Consider the following 12,675-nt stretch of genomic DNA (forward strand, 5'->3'; position numbering starts at 1 on the left):
CATTTGTTTCCTCTATTGTGCCCCTTCTTTACTGCCTTTTTTGTACTATTAGGCCATTTTTTAGCATTCCATTTTAATGTCTCTATTGACTTTTTAACTACACATCTTTGCACTGTTGGTTTTTTTATTTGTTTTACTGGTTGGTCTAAGGATTGGAATGTACACTAACCTGATTAAAATCATAATCAGGATTTATACAAATGTACTATTATATTATATGCATCCCATTTGCATTTAAAAGGAAAATCCTAAAATCAGGAAAATACAGGTGTAAGTACCATACTCTAGTTCACTATACATGTGATTACTCTTTTTAAGATTTTATTTATTTATTTGACACAGAGAGACAACTAGAGAGGGAACACAAGCAGGGGGAGCGGGAGAGGGAGAAGCAGGCTTCCCGTGGAGCAGGGAGCTCGATGCGGGGCTTGATCCCAGGACCCTGGGATCATGACCTGAGCCAAAGGCAGACGTTTAACAACTGAGTCACCCAGGCACCCCTACATGTGATTACTCTAAAAAGTTTTAGGAAGCACCAAATGCAATTAGCTAAGTTGCACAGGAACAGACATTGCTTGGAGGTCTAAAACGTAGTTATGCTTCATGTTGTAAGTATTAACACAGGACAGAGAGGCAACAGTGATGGAGGAAAGCAAACTAGATGAACACCTAAAACTTTGCTAATAATTCACCACAGAATAAAAAGCTGGAAGGTCAAATGGTATAATGTCTCCAAACAGGATTTCGCCCAGAAACCATTTTTTCATTAATGAAAAACTGCAAAATTTAGTAAAGCAGCAGTGCAAAAAAAAAAACCAAAACAGCATTCCCTGATAACTACTCTCAACACTGATGGTAGCCTTGCAGCTTTTCTTCTACACCTTTTAAAAAATTACAAGTAATTGTAATCATAGTCTAATAATGTAATCTTTTCTCTATGTTTGGGCATGAGAATTTTAAAAATCATGTGAAATGAGGGGTGAAATTTTCACAGAGAAAAAATTCCTTCATTAAGGATGGATTTCTTAGAATAAATTAATTAGAAGACAATTTATTGGACAAAAAGATCTCCCAATTCTAAGGATCTAATATATACTTCTAAACTGCTTTCTACAAGTGCTTTCATAAATTCCTACCATTAACATTTCTGTTTTATCACACTTGGGATATCATTTGCAAAATCTTTCATTTTTGAAAAGCTAAAAATAATTTCTCACCACACTGCTACTGATTTCTTTGATTTATCCCTTATCTCCCTAACTTACTTTCATGTGTTTCTCCACAAGGATTTTACCTACTGTATCAAGAGGAACCCTGAGAAGCTCTTCTCAGGTTCCTATGGGGATTTGCTCTACGGATTTAACTTCTAGAGCTTCAGCTGACTGCCTTTCAGGTCAGTTACACGAACACTGAATCTGAAGATAAATAAACACACCTAAGATAGGTCTCTTAATGTTATTTTCTTAAAATGTCTTAATGTTATTTTCTTAAAACAATCTTAGAATTTTTAGAGTGATTCCAAATGGGACAATGAAGAGGATAATAATAATGGGATTTTTATGATTCCCACTATTATAATACAGACTCCTCTGTATAACTTTAACAGCATACTAACCTGGTCAGAAAGATTATCAGGATTTGTACTGAGGTACTATTATATGCATTACATTTGTGTTTAGAAACTCTAATATTTCTGGGCATTATAAAACCCTAAGTGTTCGCTTCAAAGCATGATGTCTGAAAGCACAGGTACACCTTGTTTGACTGTGCTATGCTTTATTGCACTTTTTACAAATGGAAGGTGTGTGGCAACCTGCATCATCGAGCAAGTCTATTGGCACCATTTTACCAACAGTATCTGCTCACTTCATGCCTCTGTACCATATGTGAGTTACTCTCACAGTATTTCAAACCTTTTCATATTGTTCTATTTATTCTGGTGATCTGTTACCAGTGATCTTTGATGTTACTATTGTAATGGTTTGGGGGCACAATGAACTGTACCCACATAAGAAGTGAAACTTAAGCAATAATGACTGGCCATTATCCCATCTCTCCCCCTCTCCTCAAGCTTCCCGATTCCTTGAGACATAACAAAATTGAAGTTAGGCCAATTAATAACCCTACAATGGCCTCTAAATCTTCAAGTGAAAGGAAGAGTCATGTGTCTCTGACTTTAAATCAAAAGCCAGAAATGATTAAGCTTAGTGAGGAAGGCGTGCTGAAAGTCCAGATGGGCTGAAAGCTAGGCCTCTGGTGCTCAACAGCCAAGCTGTGAACGCAAAGGAAAAGTTCTCGAAGGAAATTAAAAGTACTGCTCCAGTGAATGCACGAATGATCAGAAAGCAAAACAGCCTTACTGCTGATATGGAGAACGTTTCAGAGGTCTGGATAGAAGACCACACCAGCCACAACATTCCCTTAAGCCAAAGCCTAGTCCAGAGCCAGGCCCTAACTCTCTTCAATTCTGCGAAGGCTGAGGGAAGTGGGGAAGCTGCAGAAGGAAAGTTCGAAGCCAGCAGAGGTGGGTTCATGAGGTTTAAGGAAAGAGGCCGTCTCCATAACATCAAAGCGCAAGGCGAAGCAGCAGGTGCTGATGGAGAAGCTGCAACCAGTTATCCAGAAGATCTAGCTCAGGTGGTTAATGAAGGGGAAGACACTAAACAGTAGATTGTCAGTGTCAACAAAACTGCCTTCCACTGAAAGAAGATACCATCTAGGACTTAACATAGCTAGAGAGGAGAAGTCAATGCCTGGCTTCAAAGCTTCAAAAGAGAGGCCAACTCTTGTTAGGGGCTAATGCAGCTGCTGACTAAGTAGAAGCCCGTGCTCATTCACCATTTCAAAAATCTTAGGGCCTTAAAAACCATGCTAACTCTACTCTGCCTATGCTCTATAAAGAGAAAAACAAAGCCTGGATGACAGTACATCTGTTTACAACAGGGTTTACAGACTATTTTAAGCCTACTGTTGACACTTACTGCTCAGGAAAAAAAAAAAAAAAAGATTCCTTTCAAAATGTTACTGCTTGTTGACAATATAGCTGGTCACCCAAGAGCTCTGATGGAGACGGACAGTTGTCTTCCTGCCTGCTGACACGACCTCCTCCATTCTGCAGCAGATGGATCAAGAAGTAATTAAGTCTTATTATTTAAGAAATATCTATGTAAGGCTCTAGCTGCCATACACAGTGACTCCTCTGCTGGACCTAGGCAAAGTAAACTGAAAACCTTCCAGAAAGGATTCATCATTGTATATGGCACTAAGGACATTTGTGACTCGCAGGAAGAGGTCAAAGTATCAAGAACAGGCGTTTGGAACAAGTTGATTCCAACCCTCACGGATGACTTCGAGGAGTTCAAGACCTCAGTGGAGTACGTAACTAGAGATGTGGTGGAAACAGCAGAACTAGAATGAGAAGTGGGGCCTGAAGATGGGACCGACCTGCTGCCATCTCATGACCCAACGCAAATGAATGAAGAGTTGCTTCTTAGGGATGAGCAAAGAAAGTGGTTTCTTGAGATGGGATCTACTCCTGGTGAACGTGCTGTGAAGACCGTTGAAATGACAGCCAAGCAGTTAGAACGTGACATAAACTTAGTTGATAAAGCAGCTGCAGGGTGTGAGAGGACTGACTCCAATTTCGAAAGTTCTACTGTGGGTAAAATGCTATCAAGCAGCATCACATGCTACAGAGAAATGGTTCGTGAAAGGAAGAGGCAATCGATGTGGCAAACTTCACTGCTGTCTTATTTTAAGAAATAGCCACAGCCACCCCAACCTTCACAACACCACCCTGATAAGTGGGAGGCCATCAGCATCGAGGCAAGACCCTCCACCAGCAAAAAGATTAGGACTGGTTGAAAGCTCCCATGATGGTATTAGCATTTAGCAATAGTCTTTTCTAAGTAAGATATACATAAATATATGTTTATGTATATACATACATACACGTGCGCCTCAGTGGCTCAGTCGGTTAAGTGTCTGACTCTTGATTTTGGCTCAGGTCATGATCTCAGGGTCATGAGACCGAGGCCCGTGTTGGGCTCTGTGCTCCGCAGGGAGTCTACTGGAGATTCTCTCCCTCTCCTTCTGCCCCTTCCCCTGCTGGCCTGCATTCTCTCTCTAAAATCAATAAATAAATCTTGGTTTTTTTCTTAAGATTTTATTTATTTGACACAGAGAGATAGCAAGAGCAGGGACACAAGCAGGGGGAGTGAGAGAGGGAGAAGCAGGCTTCCCAATGAGCAGGGAGCCTGATGTGGGGCTTGATCCCAGGACCCTGGGACCAGGATCTGAGCCGACGCTTCACGACTGAGCCACCCAGGCGCCCGTAAATAAATCTTTAAAAAGAAAGGTATGTATTACTTTTTAAACATAATGCTATTGCACCCTTAACAGACTACAATATAGTGTAAACATAATTCTTATACGCACTGGGAAAACCAAAAATTCACTGACTTGCTTTACTGCGCTATTCACTTTATTGCTTCAGTCTGGAACAGAGCCTGCTACATCTCCAAGGCAGCCTGCAGAGCAGCAAAATGTAATTCATCTGCACAAGCTTATGTTTCACATCTGTGCAGTGTACCATGGTAGCTACTGGTTAACATGTAGCTACTGAGCCCCTGAAACATGGCTACTCTGACTGCAGCACTGAAGTTTTAAATTTCATGGAAACATAAATAGCCACTATGGATGGCCCAAGTTTAAACCAGAAAGAGAGCCTCCCTTTTTAATGTTTTCCCTGTTTTTGGAATATAGACAGTATCAGCTAACCAAGTCAAACTCGCTCATTTTCTCACTGAAACTGGGTTCCTCCCACAGGGGCAACCAGTGTGGCTTCACCCAGCCACTCCCTGACCAGGCTTCCCCGGGGGTCACACCGCGGGCGCCCCAGCACCATCACTCGTGGCCTGTTATCTGTGAGTTTTGTTAGTGCCGTGTGACCACTCATTGGCGGTTTTACTGTGCAGATTTAACAGTGGTGAGTGGTCTTACTAAACATCTCTGTCCTGCTTTGTTGTTATTGTTGTTGTTAATTGCATTTCGTTAACTTTCCCCTGCTCCTTCAACCAACGGCAACCTTTTTCTCCCTCAGACCCCAAACGTCCGTTATCTTGATTCCTATTCCCTGCCACTGCATGTCCAATCGATCTATCCGCAAAGCCTGTTGGCTCCCCTTTCAAAGCCTATCCAGAATCCGACCACTTCTCAACACAGAACTGCTACTGTCTAAACTGAGCCACTCGCATCTCTCGCCTGGACTATTCCAAAGCTTCCTGACAGGTCTTCCCGTTTATCCTTTGCCCCTCTACACTCTAGCTTCCTCAAGCCAGAGTGAGCCCTTCAGTAAGGTCTCCTCATTCTTCAGTTGAGAAGCCTGCGATGGTTTTCCATTCTCAGTCGGAACAAAGTCCAAAGTCTTTTGAACCTTCAAGGATCTATGGACCACGTCAGCTGATCAGATGGTCTCTCTAACCCGGTCGGCCCTCTCTCCCATTGCTCTGCTCTTGCTGTCGCCCTCCCAGCTTTTTCTTCAAAGTGCAAAGTACGTTCCCATCCCAGAATGTGTGCAGCACTTGCCTGTTCCCTTTACCTTTAACATTTTTATCCCAGATAGTCTCACGGTTGGTTGGGTCTTCCTTTCTTTCAGGGCTCAACTCCAAGGGCACATCAGAAGCCTTCCCTAAACACCTCATTTAAAACAAAATCCTGTACCTCTTTATCCCTTCCCTGCTTCATCTTTCCTCACTGTGCTCATCCCCACCTGACGTTGCACACTTCACTGTCAATTTCCTCCACTTAGAAATTAAGTGCCATGACAGCAGGGACTTTATGTGTCGCTGTGTTCCAGCCCTCAGAACGGTGCCTGACACATAGCAGGTGCTCAATAAATTATGTGTTTAGGGTGGGGTGTAGGGAAGTGAGACCACAGTCCTGATCAGGCAGCAAGAACCCACCTGCTCTTGCCTGAGGCCTCAGGCTCTTTCCCTAAGAGCCCACCAGTAAGCTTGCTAAAACACAAATCTGTCTCCACCGCTCCTGTCAATGGCTCACCACGGTCCCTAGACTCAATTTTGGATATGCTCTAATTGTACTGAACTTTCCTCAGTTCCTAAAACCAAATGTGCTCCCTCTCTTCTTCTACCCTTCACACTCAGTGTCTTATGTATTTCCAATAAGCCCACATCTCTATCCTTCCAGTGCCCCATCCCTGCCTCGCCTTTCAAGCTCTCAAGTCAAACCATGCTTTCTCTAGGAAACCTCCTTCACCGCTGCCCCCACCTCCACCCCTGCAACAGTGGGAACCCTTTTATACGTGGCACTTAGGCTGCTCTGCTGGAACTGCCTTGTCTCCTTATAGGCCATACACAATCACGGTTAAGACCATGGGTCTGAACCCTAGCTCCAGTGTTTATGGGGTGAATGGTCTTGGGCAAATTACTTCCCATCCCTTGGCTCAGTTTTCTCAATGGAAAAACTACTGCTGACCCTCACAGAATGGCTGTGAAGAATTACGCTAGTACTAAGTGCTCAATAAATGCTGGCTATAAATCTATCCACCCCACTAGTCTATGAAGTGCCAGATGGCTAGCACAATGTTTGCTCATTCTGTATCTCAGTGCCTGGCCCAGAGCCTGGCATATGGTAGGTGCTCAATAAATATTTACTGAATCAATATATGAATAAGTGATTTATAGAGGACCAACTGGCCACTTCATCAACCTATATGAATCTTCTCTCCACTCTCATGGAATGGGGGGGGGCAGTAAGGGGAGGAAGTGAACCTTTGTTTCCTGTGGGTTATTTTGCTCACTTATCCTTTTGAATCTGACTTCATTTCACCTTAATATCCATCATAAAAGAAGCTTATTAGGAGGAGGGGGGCCAATCTGACTGGAAATTTTCAAGCTCTTGAAGAAACTGTGGTTTCAGGAAAAGAGCAGTTGTGATGAAGTCAAGCACTCTTCTGATCCCACCACAAGGCTGGCCCATGTTCAATCACTATTTTTCAAGAAAGGATTATTAGTCTTGTCTCCTTAAGGCAGAGAAGCAATTCTTTTAGATAGCTGACATTTGTCTCCTCGCTCTCTCACTGAGAATAAACCGGGTATGGGTTCTGCCCTCAGGAAGCTCCAGACGAACAGGAGTTAAACAGAATACTATAAGAATAAATCATCAGCGTAGGAGCTGCAATAAAAAGGTACAGAGAATAATATCCCATAACAAGTCCGGATGGCAAGAGATTTCCCTGAGAAAGGGGTGTGACAGAGCAGTGGGGGTGAATGAGGGGAGGGTGGCAGCAGTGGGGTGAACTGGGGGACCCAACAAGTCCTGCACAAAAGCCTCGGAGCTCAGTGAACGTGAATGAACACAGCGAGGCTGCGGCTCAAAGATGAACCTGGAAAGATACTGCAGGGGGGGCCAGACATTGCCGGGCCAAGGAAGTCACAGGGAGGACTTTGACTATTACCCTAAGAGAAGTGGAAAACTTTCAGGGATGGATTTTAAAAAGGAAATACCTGAATTTTCATTTTTTATCACAGATCACTCTGTTCGGAGACTGGCTGGGAGGGGGTCAAGATTGGAAGCAGAGATGGAGAAGAGCATCATGGTCCTGGTGAGGGACAAGGTTCCCTTCCCTAGAGGCAGGGCAGTGCCTCCAAGGAAAAGACAGGAGATCTGGCAACTATTTAGGGGGAAGAAAGTCAAGAGTGATTTCTAAATTGCTGGCCTAACAGGCTGTGGTGTGAGCCATGAAGGTACAGTCTTAACCAGCAGTTGGACACACTGGGCTCGAGGTCAGAAGGCAGGCCTAGACCAAACACAGAGCACCCCGAAGCATTACGTGTGACCAAGGGGACAAGGGAGGACGAAGTCCTTCTCCTGTTAACGTTTCCAAGTTGATACATAACCTGCTAGGAAAAAAATACACCCCAACCTCCTAATTCTGCTACGGTAATAGGAGCGAGTAAAAGGTGGTGCTATTCAAGAACCAATGAGCGGCTTCTCCAAAATACTTAATTCTGTTGTTTTAAAATATTATACGAAAATGTAAAGGGCTAAGACTGGCCAAGACATCCTTAAAGAACAAGAAGAGGAGATTTGACGCCCTCCCCCCACCCCCGTCCTCCAGGAAATCAAAACTTATCATAGAACGATATTAATTACAACAGTATTAGAGGGACTCAGGGTTCCACCAACAGACGCTAGACTCAGTGTAACCACACACACATGAAGACTTTATATTTGAGTTGGAATGACATAGCAATGGGGACAGAAGGAAAGATTTAGGCTACCTTTATGGGGAAAAAATATGAAATTGTACCTGACCATCTCCTACTATACACCAAAACCAATTCTGGATAGATTAAGGACCTAAACGCCACAAAACTTTTTAGAAGAAAATACAGGCAAATAATGACCTTTGGGTATGATGTACAAGGTATAAAAAAGCACAAACTAGGGAGCCTGGGTGGCTCAGTTGGTTAAGCGGCTGCCTTCGGCTCAGGTAATGACCCTGGAGTCCCAGGATCGAGTCCCGCATCAGGCTCCCTGCTCAGTGAGGGGTCTGCTTCTCCCTCTGACCCTCCCCCCTCTCATGCTCTCTCTCTCTCAAATAAATAAAAATCTTTTAAAAAAACAAAAAGCACAAGCCGTAAGGCGAAAGAAAAATAAAATTCACCTACGTTAAAATGCAGGCTTCTGCCCAACAGCATACAAACATGACCTCAGAAATGTGAAAAAGCTAAAAACTGAGACAAAACTGGTGCCACGTAGATCTAACAAAGAAGGATATGTGAACAATTCCTACAAATCAATAAGAAAAGGACCAGCAAAGTAGCTCAGTCGTGCAATGTTTTGTTACTCAAATGTCATTTGGGGACAAAAAAGAGAGAGGCCAGCAAATCACACAGAGGAAGAGCAAACCATCTGGTGACAGATTCCTGACAAAGGTGAGAGAACAGGCACTATCCCACCCGATCAGTAAGGACAGAGCCATCCTAACCTTTAGAGGACAATCTGTCAAAAAGCTACCAAAAAAAAAAAATATATATATATATATATATATATATATATATATATATGTAACATGCCTTTGATTTGGCAGTTACGCTTCAGGAATTATACAAGAGATAAACTCTCACATATGTTAAAAAAAATGATTCAAAGACATTCTCTGTAATACAGTTTCTAGGAGCAGAAAAATGAAAAATAAAAATGTCCAACAATGCAGTATAAGTTTAAAGAAATTACATCCATGCAACGGAATCTGAACGTGTCAGTACAGTGACAAGAAACTCTCACCCAGCTAAACTGCTCCGTGAAAAAATCAAGATGCAGAAGAGACTATTAATGAAAAAGGAGCAGGCTAGAAGATGGAAGATGGAAAATTATGTACACCTATGTACACAGATTATCTCTGCAGTGACACAAAAGAAACCAGGAAGAGGGACTGCCTCTGGGAAAGGGACTAAGGGACGGGCACTAAAGGCATTTTCCCCTCGTTGAACAGTCCAGAATACCTTTCATTTGGTTTTTAACCACATATATGTACATACTACGTTCTCAACAAATAAAATCTCCTGCCATTCTCAAAAAAAAAAAAGAAAAAAAACAGAATGATTTAAACAAATAATAGTATGCCCATACTAATAAATATTATATTTAGCAGCTAAAAAGAACAGAGTAAATCTACATTAATATAAAACAGGCACAGGGTTTTTTTCGGGTAATGAAAATGTTCTAAAATAACTTGTAGTGATGGATGGCCAACTCTATAAATACACTAAAAGCCACTGAACTGTATGCACATTTTAAATGGGTGACTTGTAAGGCACAGGAATTCTACCTCAATAAAAGCTATTAAAAAATATCTACACACACACGCACATATATACACACGTGCACACCCCCACAGCCACACAGAGGGGAGGGTGAGTGAGAAACAGGGTTCAGTAAATTAAGGCCCACAGGCCAAATTTGGTCCACCACTGGTTTTTATAAAGTTTTATTGGGACACAGACACACTCCTTCGTTTCCAAATTGTCTATGGCTGCTTTCATGCTACAAAAGCAGAGTTGAGTAATTATGACAGAGACACTAGGGTTTGCAAAGCCTAAAATATTTACTATCTGGCCTTTTACAGAAAAAGTTTGCCAACCCCTGATATTAAAAAACAAAGACAAAAACAAAAACAAAAAAACTTAAGTTCTATAGTTGAGTGAAAAACAACTGTAGGAAAATATGGTCAATATGATATCATGCATGTTCTAAAACCACACACAACACAATATGACATATTTTCTATGAGTACAAGTAATAGTGTCAGGAAATGATCCCAAACTCCTACCTATGGTTACTTCTGAGAGGGGACAGGCAGAAAGGACTGGGAGTTGGACAAAGGGGTCTTTAGCTTTATTTGTAATTTATCTGAAAATTATTTTATTTAAGGAGATAATATTACCCGAGTAATTACACTTTTTTTTTTTTTTAGTTAATTTTTTAAAAGCAAGGCTGTGGCAGCAGAAAGTAACAGGACTAGGTTGGATTAAAACTGCAAACTCTGATCTTGGTAAGCACTGCCAGAATTTTAAGTGTTCTTTTTTTTTTTAAAGATTTTATTTATTTATTTGACAGAGAGAGAGAGAGTGAAAGCAGGAACACAAGCAGGGGGAGTGGGAGAAGGAGAAGCAGGCTTCCCGCTGAGCAGGGAGCCCGATGCGGGGCTCGATCCCAGGACCCTGGGATCATGACCTGAGCCGAAGGCAGACGCCTAACGACTGAGCCACCCAGGCGCCCCAAGTGTTCTGATCCTACACCCCACCTTTCAGTTTTTTCCAATCTTTCTCCAGTTCCCCTTCCATTTTCCCTTCATTAACTTTGGAAGTGAGCTTTCCAAGGTTTAAGGTGAAATGAGGTAGGAGCAAGAGGAACAGGAGGGCTGGAGAGCGGCATGGGACAGGGAATGGCTGGGCCCTGTCCACAGTCCACTGTTCCGGGGATCCAGTTCCTATTACAGGGCCCCTGGGATGTGTGAAGACTCAGTCTCAGGCTTAGCAGTGCCCTGCAATTAGTTTCTGCTCATAGCCTTCATATTCCTAGCTTCGCATGATTCACACAACCCTCACCAGAGCCCTGGGGTTTCTAGAGTTTTCTGTACTTCAAGGCGGTTTACCCGTTTGACTAGTCTTGTAACACAGTACACCTTAAAAATGAAACTAACTGATTGTCAAAGAGCAGTTCAGGCTCCAGAAGGGTGCGTGTAGAACTTGAGTCCCAACTCTGCTGCTTACGCCATCATTACAAAGATCAAATGGGTACAAATGATAAAATACATATAGTCCATCTCTGGGAAAGAAAGTAAGTAGAAATTCAACTGGGAAAAAAGTAAACTAGTTTAGGGCAATTATGAGTTATTGTTAATTATGGAAATTAACTATGGGAATGGGCAGTTTTTCGAAGCAAAAGCATATAAAATGTCCAAGGTGGTTTCCAATTGTGTGTATGTATACAGAATGAGACCTCAGGTAACCTGTCTTCAGAAACTATGTACAATTCTGGAAAAGGCAAGAGCTCTAAAACAGCAATAAAAGAAATCATCCAAAAGTTTTTTTGAAAGAGATAAATTCAAAAGACAGGCTACTGGGGCACCTGGGTGGCTCAGTCGTTAAGCGTCTGCCTTCGGCTCAGGTCATGATCCCAGGGTCCTGGGATCGAGCCCCAAATCGGGCTCCCTGCTTGGCGGGAAGCCTGCTTCTCCCTCTCCCACTCCCCCTGCTTGTGTTCCTGCTCTCGCTATCTCTCTGTCAAATAAATAAATAAAATCTTAAAAAGAAAAAAAAAAAGACAGGCTACTATTAAGGCCATGATATTTAAAGGGACCTGTGCAAGGTCTCTGTTTGCACGAGCAATTACCAAAGGGGAAACTTGTGTAACTCTCTAATTTTGGGTCCCAAAGCCACTTCTGCTTCTGAAACAAAAGCAACTGGACAACATGAAGGGTTGCTGGGAAAACCTGGTTGCATTTAAACTACAGGGGGAGAAAAGCACATTCACCAGACTGCTCTTTTAAACAATCTGATTTTGAACAAAACTCAGCATAATTCCAACAAATCTTCACGAAGGAGAGAATAAGAAGTTGGGTGTTAAGCAATGAGAAGCATTAAATGTTTCATATACATGGGCACATATATTTTAAACTAAATAGAATTTAAGTTTCCCCTTGGCAAAAAAAGGTTTGCTTCCGGTAAACTCACCTCCATGTTCTAGAAATACTCGAACACATCTTTCCTTCCCTCTTGCTGCAGAGAAATGAAGCAGGGTCCAGCCATTAGCATCCCGGCCATTGGGAGAATAGCCTTGTTCTAGCATCTTCCGTACTGTGTGAACATCCCCAGCAGCCACTGCAGCCTGAATCTGCAATTCTTCCTGGAGTTCAGGGTTCCTTCGACAATGGTGGTGTAACATCCTAGCTGAGTCCGCTTTTTACAAAGGATTCATTAGGTCACAGGGAACAGCCTTTGAGGGGAAGCAGAATACACGAAATTTAGAATACGTGGCTCCTCATGGTGTGTCTGTTAAATAGTACAGAATTTTCCACTGTTAAATCATGTAAATCTTAGTAATGACAGTTCACCCTACTACAACTAATTAACATGCACCTGTTAT

General features: G+C 42.4%; 1 protein-coding gene across 1 annotated transcript in view; it reads right to left on the minus strand.

The window, feature by feature from the left end:
• ASB7 (ankyrin repeat and SOCS box containing 7) overlaps positions 1-12,675 on the minus strand; it is a 45,241-nt gene that overhangs the window by 23,057 nt on the left and 9,509 nt on the right. Inside the window, exon 4 of the mRNA XM_021680502.1 lies at positions 12,264-12,525. Within this exon, the coding sequence (XP_021536177.1) occupies positions 12,264-12,474 (211 nt within the window). The 5' untranslated portion in view covers positions 12,475-12,525. The remainder of the gene's footprint in view (positions 1-12,263; positions 12,526-12,675) is intronic.

This window comes from Neomonachus schauinslandi, chromosome 9 (assembly GCF_002201575.2).
Source record: "Neomonachus schauinslandi chromosome 9, ASM220157v2, whole genome shotgun sequence".
Taxonomy (NCBI): Eukaryota; Metazoa; Chordata; class Mammalia; order Carnivora; family Phocidae; genus Neomonachus; species Neomonachus schauinslandi.